This window comes from Alnus glutinosa, chromosome 8, assembly GCF_958979055.1.
Source record: "Alnus glutinosa chromosome 8, dhAlnGlut1.1, whole genome shotgun sequence".
In the NCBI taxonomy this organism is placed as follows: domain Eukaryota; kingdom Viridiplantae; phylum Streptophyta; class Magnoliopsida; order Fagales; family Betulaceae; genus Alnus; species Alnus glutinosa.
Genome location: NC_084893.1, coordinates 6,124,533 through 6,137,432, shown reverse-complemented (window position 1 = coordinate 6,137,432; position 12,900 = coordinate 6,124,533). Strand labels below are relative to the sequence as shown.

Here is a 12,900-nt window from a genome sequence, read left to right as displayed (position 1 = left end):
AGGTGATTTGATTTACGTTAGGGACCCTACCAAAAATCTAGTGGATGGTTTACAACTACTTTTCTCATATTATGATGTGGCTTATTTGGTTGCCAAACATGTGGATACTCTTGTTGTAGAGCTTTATATTGTTTCTTTCCAAAGTAATGTAGGTGAGGATGGGGAAGATTGAGAAAATGATGAAGAGGAAGATGATGGAGGTAGGGTTGATTATAACGACACATGGTGGGATGATAAAATAAGTGATGATGAATATGTTTTTGATTGTCTGAGGGATAGTGCTAGCCCCCCAACAATGCCAGAAACGGATGAGGGTGTGGAGGGTGATGGGGATGAGAATGGGAATGGGAATGAGGATGGGGATGGTGATGATAGTGCTGATGTAGAGGGTGGGAGTGAGAGTGGGGATATTTTGGATGATGGTAATGGCGAGAGTGGGCCATCTGGTAACATCAAAATGATATCATTTGAAGATGTTGAGGTTGATGAAAGAGACTCTGACATTGGTAGAAGTGACATTCTATTGTCACCAACTGTTAGTGAAGATGAGGATGGTGGGATTTCATCTCACCATGGTGTGGAGTTCCAGGAAATTGACCTAGGCAATCCAGAATTGAAGCTTAAAATGAAGTTCTCTAGCATACAACTTTTTAGAGAAGCTGTTAAGCAGTACAGTGTTAGAAGGGGAAATGACATAAAGTTTATGAAAAATGAAAGAGCAAAGTGTGTAGCAGTATGTAAAGATCCATCTTGTCAGTATAGAGTTTACGGTAGACAGATGGCGATTGATGCATCATTTGAATTGAGGTCCTTAAGACCTAAACATACTTGTTCTCAAGTATACAAGAGCTCAATTGTCAATTAGAGGTGGATATCAGATAAACTATATGATAAGTTTAAAATTCAGCCGGACATGCCACTGCAAGTGATACAAGATGAAGTGAATAGGAAATGGAATGTTGAAGTAAGTAGGAGTCAAATGTATAGAGGTAGGAAAAAGGCAGGGAAGAGGTTGTACGATTGTTTGGGTGAGCAGTATGGCAGGCTGTGGGATTACTGTGAGACTTTAAGGCGTACTAACCCGAGCAACTGTGTAATACTTAAGGTTGAAAAAACAAACCCTAATTTTCCTGCTAAGTTTCATAGACTCTACATGTCCCTTGCATCCATAAAGAAAGGGTTCTTGGAAGGTTGTAGGCTTGTTATAGGCCTAGACGGGTGCTTTTTGAAAGGACCCTACAAGGGAATATTATTGGCTGCGGTTGGTCGAGATGCCGACAACAACATGTACCCGATTACAATTGCCGTTATAGAATCTGAGACAAAAGATAGTTGGACTTGGTTCTTGGAGTGCCTAGTTTTAGATCTTGGTTCACATGAGAGGCACACTTCTCCTACATTCATTTCTGATCGACAAAAGGTTAGTTAAATTAATTACTTACATAGTTTTATATATTATGATTTCCTGATTTTTTTTTTTGTTCTACATGTAAACTTACCCTTTTGTACATTGGAATGATGCAGAGTCTTATTCCAAGTTTTGATACTGTTATTCCAATGGCAGATTACCGAATATATGTATGGCATTTATATGCCAACTTTCGAGATAATGGGTTTCGAGGGGTGGCCTTGAAGGAATTGTTGTGGAAGGTAGCATCGTCTTACACTGAGGTTGATTTCAGAATACATATGGAAGAAATTAAGAGAATCAGTCTTGATGCATTTGACTACCTAGACAAGGTTGACCCCAGTGGATGGTCACGAGCATGGTTCAACGAATCTCCTAAATGTGACCTCTTTGTCAACAATATCTCCGAATGCTTCAATTCATATATCTTGAAGGCTCGGGACAAGCCTATTCTGACAATGCTTTAAATGATTAGGAAGCAGCTTATGAGAAGGTACCAACTAAAAAGAGATGGTATCAGCAAATTGGAAGGTAAGCTGTGCCCTAGAAGGGGAGGTGCACAAAGCATTGGATGTAGCAGTAGTACAAGGGAAGGTGCACAAACAACAACCAACAGTCGAAAGGGAGGGACACAAGCAGCAACCAATAGTCGAAAGGGAGGGGAACTAGCAGTAACTAACAATCGAAAGGGTGGTGCACAACCATCAACCAAAAAAGTATATGAGATTCAATTTTTGACCTAAAATTCACTTTAATTACTTGGGGATGATAGTGATTAATCAAATGTGTTTTGGTTCTTAGAAGAGTTTAAGGACAATTATTGGTGATACACAGCAACCCACTGCCCCACCTACTACAACAGTTGAGAGAAATTTGATACTTATTTTACTTTAGTTTAGTATTTAAAATGCATCTTACTTACCTACCAGCTTATTTATCAATCTTCTTTGGATTAAACTTATGGCAGGAAAGTGACCTTGTTGGACTTAGATTGCCAAGTTGGAACAGGCAACCGGCAGCACCCAAACCACCACCACCACCCAGGAGAGAGTCTAGTAGAATCAAGAACATGTTTCAGACAGTTCCAATTAATCCTCAACCTCCTGTTTTTATTGACCTAACTATTAGGACTATTGTTGCTGGAGACACAGGAGGGAAAGTAGTTGGATTGACTCCAAGAACCCCACAAGTTACTGACAGTGGTGTAGTGACAACATCCTCAACAGCGGCCAAAGGAAAAAGGATGGTACACTCCATTGAAAAATGATTACAAATTATGGAGTCAAAGCAGAAAAAGAAAATGCCAGAATGGAGGCATTGCTTTTTTTTTTTTTACATGCTTTTTATTTTTTGGAATGTAATGATTGGTATGTGATCGGTGTTGTAATGGTTTGTTTTTTGATTGTAATGTTTTTTGGGAGGTTTGTTTCTTGGACTGTATAGTTTTTTGGGAAGTTTGTATGTGACTGGTGTTGGACTTTTGGTTTGTGTGAAGTAGTTTATGGACATATTTAGATAGATTTGGATCATGTAAGATTTACTTGCAAATGTTGAAATGTTGTTTATGTAAATGGTCATGTATGTTTGGTAATGATAGTGGTTTTGGATGTATGTTGGACAGATTTTTGGACAGGTTTTGGTATGTATGTTTGGACACTTTTGGTGCAATTTTTTATGCCAATTTTTGTTTTCAACCATTTTGATTATTTTTGGACAGGTTTTGGTATGCATATTTGGACACTTTTGGTGTAATTTTTGATACCAAAAAAAACTTTCAACCATTTTGATTATTTGTTGACAGATTTGTTTATGCATGTTTGAACAGATTTGGACAGGTTTTGGTGTGCATGTCTTAAAACACTTTTGTGGACACATTTGTTTATGCATTTTTGGTGAAATTTATAATACAAAAAATTGCAACTACAAGTGAATATATATTGACAAATTTGGTTATTTGCTTCCTAATTTAAGCCTTACATCATTGGTGCATTCAGGTTGTCCATTTTAGCTCCCATCATGCATTCCATACAAATTTGTCTTTGCAAACAACATCATAAACACATAAAAAAAAAAAAAAAAAAAAAATGGACGATGTTTACAAAACAAAACCACCATAAACATCAACATAAACACATCACCATAAACACATCACCCTAAACCCTAAACAAAAGCATCATTGTCTTCATAGTAACAACATACGATAACGTCTGGAATCGAACACACCTTTCGATTTTGATCCAACCATAAACAAATATACAATTATCAATATCCATGTACATACAATTACTGTCTTATAAATTTTCTTCGATGCTTTGTATTTGATCTTCCAAATCTCGATTTCTTTACGAAGGGCGGCAATTTCACACTCCATATTTGCCCTCGACTTTGCAACTTCTGCTTCAACTACAAATTGACATCGTTCGGCTTCTTTTGTCTCCATATTGGCTTTCAACTTTTCAACTTCAGTTTCCACCATTGCACGACATCGTGCAGCTTCTTGAATCAAACTTATATGCCATTCCCGCAAACGATGTACCACCCTCTCTCCATGTGAACACATTTTGGGATCAACCCACTCTAAAAAATGACAAGCCCGATTAATCTGCAACACTAAAACAAAAAACCAGAAAAAAAAATAAGAAAAAAAGAAAAGAAAAGATCCACAAAAGGTACTCAAATTTCAACCCACATACCCGAGCTTATATAATCAACCCACGCATAAATTTCCTCAGATATATTCAAATTTCTTCAACTCTTAATTTTTTTTTTCATCGTTAAAAAAAAAAAAAACTAAAAAAGGTACTCAAATTTCAACCCACACAAACCGTACTTTTACTGGACTATCATTATATAATCAACTCATACCCGAGTTTACAACACAGAAAGTTTCAAACATTATTTCCTCAAATGTCAGGCTTTATATTTTTTTTTTTCTTCAAATTAATATGCAATATACGACATACCCAGCATTAAAATACTTAAATGCACCATATATGCGACATACCCAGCATAAAACATACACTTAAAAATCTAAACCCTAAATTACCTTATACTTCTCGCATTTTATAAATCTTCTACCAAAATTTCGTTCGGTGTAGGAGGTTGACGTACAGACCGGTGCCCCGCAATAACATAGCCGCTTTGCATTTGAAGTTGCCCCACTCCTTGAAGACTCCGAGTCCGTTGAAACAGTGCCCGATGGTTGCATCTTCGAGGAATGGTGCGAAAACAGGTCAGCAATGTCGAAAACCAGAAGCCCACTTGGAAAACCCTAGTTCTTGTAGAGCTGTTGGTGAAGGAGATGAGAAAAATGGTTGCGAAAACTGGGGAGTGGGGACCAAATGCACGCTCAGGACTAATAAAAAACAAAGGGAAAAAGACACGCACGCAAGGGATAAAGGCTGGATGAGGCGGGAGTATTTTGGGTAGGATATATGTCTTAAACGGTCACGTGCAACACATGTGACCGATTTTCCGTCCAAACAGACGGGCGAATGGGCGGATTATATTTTTTGCCACACGTTGACAAGTTTAGGGGGTCATATCTAAATTTTGGTACATTGAGGGCTATATTGCCACAACGTGGATAAATCAGGGGAGCAAAGTCTCTTTTCCCCTTTTAAAATTTATAATTAACGTTAAAATAATAAAGAACAAAATTTTACTTTAAATTAGGTTGAAAAAATTAAAAAGAATTATATAGGTTTTATTAAGAATATATATATATATATATATACCTATATAAAAAAAAAAGAATATATATATATATATATATATATATATATATTAAGAATACATATAATTTACAATACATATCAATTTAATAAATTTGTATGAAAAATTTCTTTGATTAATAAATATTAAATAGAATATATAATAAATATCAATTTAATAAAAATGATAAATATTGAAACAAAATTTCAAATTATTTAATTTGAGAGTAACGAGGTGGATAAATGAAATTTACAAAATAATGTTATTCTTTATATTTATTTATTACTTCATAACAAAACGATCTAAACGTCGTGAGGAGCGGGAAGTCAAAGACAGATCGACCTTGAGGGTGAGCTTTGTGTGTTTGCAAGAGGGAGAGATGGAGAAAGCAAGGTCGGTGGTAGTGGTGCTGTGTTTTGGGTTTCTGGGTCTGTGCTACGCGCTCGAATCGCCACAGTACACGGTGGTTCACTCCGAATCCAACTTCGAGATCAGACTCTATAGAGACTCCACGTGGATGTCTGCTCCCGTCAAAGACATCTCCTTCGACAAGGCCACCAAGCTTGGTTTCCATAGGTACTTACTTTAACTACGTTGACCACTCATATTTATCCTCTTTGTTTGGTTCCCGAGAAAATGAAGGAAAAGACAATCAATAACGGGAATTTCGATTTTTTTTTTCTTCTATAGTTTGCAATTTTGGGCCTTGGTTTTTAAATTTCTCTATTATTGTTGTTTTTTTATGTAGTTTGGGTCAAAAGTGTATGTTCAGTTGAGTCCGATACGTTTTAGTTTGGTTTAATCGGGGTGAAGATTTCCGATTTCTGCTTGGTTGCTGAGAAATTATAGAATAAAGAGAAGAAGTTGATTTGATTCTTGGTTTCTCATCTGAAGGTATTACATTTTCAGGGACCCGATCGAAATAAATCCTGTAATTCAAGATTTAGTTTCCTTTGCTCTTTCTGGGTTTTCTCTGGAACCAAACAAGTAGGTTTAAAATGATTTACTAGCCCCCTCCCCCCACCAAAAAAAAAAACTGATAAGGTGTAAACCCTCTCGCAATAATATGATCAGTTTTGTGTATCTCGTGTGTTAGATTGTATCATATAATGTAATTATAAATAGGAAATTTCAAGCTCTTTGGTAAAATTTTGATTGAAAAAAAGTAAAAGTTGAAAATTGGTTTAATAAAATTTTGGAAGTGTCCTGTAAAAATTAAAAATTGAGAAATATTTTTATAAAATAAAAAAATAATAATAATAAAGAAAAATTGTAGCACCATAGTGGCGGTGCTGCCACCATGTGGTGCTCCGGCTGCCCTGGCGGTAGCCGCCAGAACTCCCTTAGTTTTTTAGCCTGGATATTTTATAATTGTTGGTACTTCCAGATGATGTGCTCTTGGTTCTTGAAACTCGATAGGGGATAGTACAAATTTAAAAATTATGGAAGGATATAGGAATTAAAGTTTGAGAAATAAAAGGGCTTGGAAAGACTACATACTGAGTTGCATTTTAGTTTTTAGGTGGATGTTTTGGGGATACTTCAAAGCACTGTCCTCGTTTCATGATTCCATGAATCATGAGGCTGTGGCTACTGAGAATTATGTTAGCCATAGAGTTACAGCTTTCTTGGTGTAAAATGTTTTCCGGGGTTTGTTCGAGCCTTCGAGGTGGAAAATATTGTCAATGAAAAACGATTTATACCCTGCATTTTTCCGTTTACTCTTCCTCAGTTATATCAATATAACCATCACAACGATATGCAACCTGCTTCAGCAGCATTGATACCTTTCTTATGCTGATTTTGTTTATCTTCAATAGAGAACATGTGGTTTGTTGTTTTTAACCTAGTATCCAGCATGACAGTGCAAGAATTCTGTAAGCATTTCTGCTTTTTGTATAGATCATCATTCTAGATTCATGTCTTCTTTTAACGTTCATAAAATCCTTTGTGCACTCTTTTATTTTTTCAGACCTTTTTCATTTTGCTACATATTTTCCTGTTGTCTCACAGGTTGTTCCAGTACATCCAAGGCGCCAATCTGAATTTCTCCCGGATCGCAATGACAGCTCCTGTATTGACAAGCATAGTCCCGGGAGCCGGCCCTCTACACTCATCGGCCTATTTCGTGCAGTTTTACTTGCCGGTGAAGTTCCAAGCTAGCCCTCCGCTCCCGCTCCCAGAACTGAACCTGAAACCTTTTGCATGGGACAGTCACTGTATTGCTGTTAGGAGGTTCTCTGGATTTGCAAGGGATAATAACATTGTTGAAGAGGCAGAGAAACTTGGCATTAGCTTGAGCAGGTCTCCATGGGCAAATTCAACTTCTTCTGCAAGTGGTTATGCCTATTCGATTGCACAGTACAGTTCTCCATTCCGGATCATTGGGCGTGTAAATGAGGTTTGGGTGGATATTAATGCATCTGAATTAGATGGCTGTAAGTTGAGTGGAGTAGCTGCATACTAAATTGTGGCATGGGTGGCCCTATTATGTGCTTGGAGCTAAGGAAACATAAATTACTGTGTCTTGAATCCTGTGTCTGTATGTATGTATCTATGTAATTTTAAATGTTATGTAAAACCTATGGTACTTCATTATTTGAATGTGCATAAATAAAAAAATTTGTATAAAATAGTTTTCAGTAATTATTATTTTTTTTTTCTAAGCAGTTTTCTGTAATTTATGACCCCAAGTTTAGCCATGCTAACAGACAATTATTAGTCACTATTGATGTGGATAAAACCTCATGACCAATTCCAAGCTCCATTGTCAATGGGCTTGCCAATAAATCACCATGCGGTTGATTTATAACGTCAGAGGCTCAAAAGTTCCTATATATATATAAAAGTATATCTGTCCCAAAGGACCAAAGGAGTAGTTCAATTGGCTAGGGACCACGCCTCAAGAAGCGGAGGTCACTAGTTTGAATCTCCCCTCCCCCCTCTTGTGTGGACATGTCAAAAAAAAAAAAAAAGTATATCAAAGATGAACCACAACTAATAACAACAATAACAATAAAGAGCTGGACAACTTAAACAACCATATCAATGTAAGAAAATATAAATTAAAAGGGAATGCATAAAATAAATGACACAGCCCAATGGATTCTTGGCACGAACACCAAGAAAAATGGCCATTATTTAAGGCGGTTAGATAAGGCGTAACAGGGATGGTCCAGCCAAGAGGCATGAGAAGGGCCACGAACCTCAAAAGGTCCAACAACCCTTCCTGAAACCCCACAAAAAAAAAAAAAAACCCGCCACAGTAGTACAACAAAAAGAGAACTACAATAGCAAAGAAGGCATTGATGAAGGTTAAATCGAAGCCATCGGAAGGAGACACCAGCACAAAGTCCAGAGATAAAATTGCAAAACAATTTGCAACCAGATCAAAAGAGCACCATAGATGGTCTTGTGGATACTATAAGCCCCCAAACAACAAGAAAGCAACAAAAAAACAACAATAAACCCAAAACACAGCAACATCGGTGAAAGAAGCGGTGGGGACTCACGGGTATGTGAGGACCAGACAGAGCTGCGAGGGTGAACTGAACTGGTAGGAGATGATCAATCTAGCTTAGAAAAAGCCAGATCTGAAAACAAAGTTAATTTCGAGAGTAACAGAGACTGAGAGTGGAGCGGTGAAGGAGATGAACGATGCGACAAATCGGAGAAAGTGGCATGGCAGTAGTGGGGAGGATGATGTTACGATTTTGAGACAAATCCTTTCGGATAGATCGCTAAAGGCGATAGATAAAGCTTCAAAAGAGACGAGTAAAACCTCAAAAGAGGTGGATAAGGTCTTTAAAAAAAGGCAAAAAGCACTAAATGTAAGGTGGGGAGGAGGAGGGGAGGGGACCTCCCATGACAGCGGGGTTTTTGTTTAGCTTGGAGGGGAAGTTGCGCTCTGAGCCCTCAGTTGTCCTAACATGTTAGTGTTAATATTGTTCCATTTTGTTTTCGTGGCTTTTGATTTCTCTCTCTCTCTCTCTCTCTCTCTCTCATCTTTAAATGCTCTAAAGGGCTAGGCACACTTATACTTCAGAAGCACGGCTGAGTGAGTGATTGATGGAAAGAAGAACATGCTACAAATGAAAGCGATTGCCTATTTCATTATTGAAAGTGATTGCCTATTTCCCCTCCTTCCTAAATATTGCTTCTAAGCTAAGCCATTATAATGCTTTTGGTCTAAAAGTTATTACAGAATACTGCTACTGTGCAGGTGTCAGTACCAATATGTGGCAGAGCATGCAGCGTGCCCTGCATCGGTATGGGCATCTGGTGAGATGGGAAAGAGAAAAAGTTTTAAGTCAAATTCAGTAATTTGAACAAACAATTACATACTATACACAGGATTGTCCCTGCGAGATTAACCTAGGATCTTGATCAAGCTTGGGACCAGATAGAAACTTCAAAAATTAGATCTAACAATAGGCTCCAACCCAAGTTCAGAGAATGCCGCAATTATCCCACTGACATGAACTCAAGTGCCAGGATATAGTTGCTACAGACAATTCCAAATGTTGAATATGCCAACTAGTTTACACGTCTCACACAATTCAGAATCTTTTCTAACATATATACCATGTATTCAACCTAAAATAATGAATGAATTATGGTTGTATGAGAAAATGCAACGAATGTCTGACTATTAACACATTATTTTATGCGCATCTGTAGCCAGAAGTTAGTTAGGTCGGCGTTTCGGATGCGTATAAGATGGCAAAGATACTCCAGCAGCAGCAGCCTTCATGCTTGGCATAGGCAGCTTGATTTGGAAATGATAAATGATAAATAGAAGGCAGAGAAGTAAAACAAACAGAACAACAGGAGAGGACATGACCATATTCTTTAAGGTAGAAATGCTAGCCTGAGCTTTGGTAGCTCTCAGCAATAACTGTTTTCCTTCAATCAATGCAGCTCCTAATGTCCAAGAAACATCCCCTGGACCAAATACTATCTCTTTATCACCAAGACACAGCGCATCCTCAATGAGTGATGCCATATAAGGCACCCGGAAACAATATTGTCTAGCATAATTTTGGTTTCTGGAAATACTGCTCAAGTTTGCCCATGATCTTGAGCATAACTGCTGGCCTTCCTCCCAAATCTTTGTCAAGTTAGCTCTTGGACTCAAATTTAATGTGTTGTGAACAGCAAAAAATCCAGATAAAGCATGAAACCGTGTAGAAAGGCAAGTGACAGCTGTCAAATTAATGTTATCACTGCCTGCATATCACAAGTGCGAATTAAAAGGTGAATTCCTGCACATAAATCCTACAAATCGCTTCAATGAAAAGAAATGAACCAAATGTATTGGAGAAAGCACATAATGCATAAAAAGTTATGGCAATAAAAATGGAAAACCGACACGGCTTCCTGGTCATTGATATGGGAAACCCAACTAACCGCTATTTATTATCATAAGAAAGAAAATTTGGGCGTGCCAATTCAATATTGTAGATAATAATACACCAGCAAAAAGAAGGTAGCTTTATGTTTCAACTTCACCAAACATGTGGTGCCTTGACAGTTGTTGTATCATGAGTAACAATTAAGTTTCTATTACCATGAAAATAGTAATCATTGAGCAAAAGAATTATATATGGCTTATTCCATCCTTAGATGAGATGCTTAATTATCATAAATGAAAGTGCATAATCCTTCATTTGGTGAACAGCTTTAATCTAGTATTTGCAATACTTAAACAGCACAAGAAATATGATATTTAATTATGTAATTTGTAGACAATAAGAAAGCCTACTGAAGTCCTAAGGCTATCAGAAGAAAATTCAGAATCATAACAAATCCAAACGAGTGAATACACAAATATCAGGATATGTCCAGAATATATATACATATTCAGCCACTGAGGAATGTATAGTAGTACTCACCACCATAGGAAGATGAGCTTGCTTTACAGTTTGTACCATCTGCTGGTCGTGACCAATCTAAATTGCTTGAAATGATGGCAGCAGTCCTTGCAAGTTCTTTGCACCGCTCCCAATTGGGGTCCCCAACCAGATACAAAATAGGAACTTCAGCTCTCCATATTTGACTACTCAATATTTTCTGATTGGTGGCATTAAGCCCTAAGCAACCAGAGCAGGTAAAGTTTTGTACAAAATCAGAACCAAGACAAGGATGTCTGACTTCTAATGTATTACCAGTATTTTTCCCGGACCATTGTGCTTGAATGAGCGTGGCAACACTCCTATCAAATGCCTCATTCAAACCAAATGCTGGCAGTGAGTACGCTAAAATCCTGTGTTCCATTGAACCAATCTTTGACGTCACTAAGTCTATGCCTTTTCTTGCATCATCTATTTCCATCACAACCTGCAACGAGGAACCTCCTAGATCAATAAGTCCCAAAGTGGGAGACCTTGAATAATTTTTAAAGCTCCCCATTTTATAGTTTAGAGCAACCCAACCATAATAAGCTTCTTCTTTGCCACTCAACACCCTTATCCAACTCTTCCTATACAAAAACATGTGCTCCTTCAGGACAGTCTCTACATCCTCAAAAACCCGCCTAGCATTCTCAAATGCCAACCTCCTTAACCCAGCAGTACCCAAAACGAAAATAGGAGTGTCTCCTTGTTTTTCACGAGGTACTACCTGTTCTGCCCATATAAGCAATGGTTCCAAAGACGCTCTCACTCCCGAGGAGTTACGGACAAATTTATCTAACCCAGGCTCAGTTTGCATACAGTGATACTGACAAGAATTCTTCCAGAGTGAACTCTTGGAAACATTGTCAGGGTAAGAATGCAACAAAAGAGGAAGGTGCATGTTACTTACACCTCCTACCATCCACTTGTACACATTCACTCTCGTCCCTGTGCTTCCACAATCCATAACCACAACAAAGTACGACCCCTTAATTACACTACCACCTTTTCCAGGGTTAAATGCAAAGTAAACTCCAACCAATAACAGCACCGCAACCAAAATAATCGTACTTGTTTTTAACAACCGTTTATACTGAGTAAATCCCATGATTGAGAGCTTAACTTTCGACGGCGATTTTGCGTCCATATCTCTAATATCAACATGAATGCGTGCCAAATCCTAATAACTCTTTGAACCTCTGCTCTTTGCCTTGAAAAACTACCTTCAAAGTTTACTCAAAATAATTTTACCAGTTGTGATAATAACCCAATTGATCTATACACTTGCAAAGAATTCAACCAAAAAAAAAGACGCATCCAGTCAGTTCAGAACATCACTTATTTCCAAATCGTACAAAAATCTCTACTTTGTGTAACAGCAACTCATTTGAGTTAAAAACACACACACACACACACACACATTAAATTTAGCAAATTGCATGATTGACGATAATCTGTTCAATAACGAACAATCAGCAACTTTGACTAGCAAACAAGGCTGTGATTAGTGTATTCGGAATTGCCCACTGAAATTTGGCAAATCTGACAATTCAGTGTACATGGGCTTCTGGGTTTCATTGGAAATCGGAATTCAAGTCAAGGAGATTCATATCGTTCAAACTGATTGGGAATAATCTGGAATCTAATTGAGAAAAGATTCATATCGTACCTTTCTTCGTCTCTGAAGCCATTGAAACTGTCCCACCACTGCGAATCTCTCCGATGGAGCTGAGAAATCTTCGATAGAGAGTAGTATTCCATGTGCTGTCTCTCACGTGCTGAGTCAATTACGTGGCGTTTTGGAGCAAAGAGCTGAACGAACACTCACCTTTTTTTAATAATTTAATTACATATTTCTGAAGATATTAAGAAAAACATTTAAAT

The 12,900-nt window shown here is 37.7% G+C and overlaps 2 protein-coding genes across 3 annotated transcripts; one reads left to right on the top strand and one right to left on the bottom strand.

The window, feature by feature from the left end:
- The first annotated feature begins 5,423 nt into the window (after positions 1 to 5,423).
- Positions 5,424 to 7,768, top strand: LOC133874486 (uncharacterized). The gene is made up of 2 exons (XM_062312313.1): positions 5,424 to 5,698; positions 7,136 to 7,768. Exons 1-2 carry the CDS (start codon positions 5,502 to 5,504, stop codon positions 7,587 to 7,589), a joined length of 651 nt encoding a protein of 216 aa, XP_062168297.1. The 5' UTR covers positions 5,424 to 5,501; the 3' UTR covers positions 7,590 to 7,768.
- A 1,646-nt stretch (positions 7,769 to 9,414) lies between these two features.
- Positions 9,415 to 12,828, bottom strand: LOC133874525 (probable apyrase 7). Of its 2 annotated transcripts, none has more exons than XM_062312366.1 (3): positions 12,686 to 12,828; positions 11,017 to 12,292; positions 9,415 to 10,351 (listed from the first exon to the last, which is right to left on the bottom strand). In XM_062312366.1, exons 2-3 carry the CDS (start codon positions 12,161 to 12,163, stop codon positions 9,810 to 9,812), a joined length of 1,689 nt encoding a protein of 562 aa, XP_062168350.1. In that variant the 5' UTR covers positions 12,164 to 12,292; positions 12,686 to 12,828; the 3' UTR covers positions 9,415 to 9,809. The 2 variants fall into 2 exon arrangements, with proteins under 2 accessions (XP_062168350.1, XP_062168348.1); XM_062312364.1 differs by having other exon boundaries at positions 11,017 to 12,239.
- Between the last annotated feature and the right edge of the window lie 72 nt (positions 12,829 to 12,900).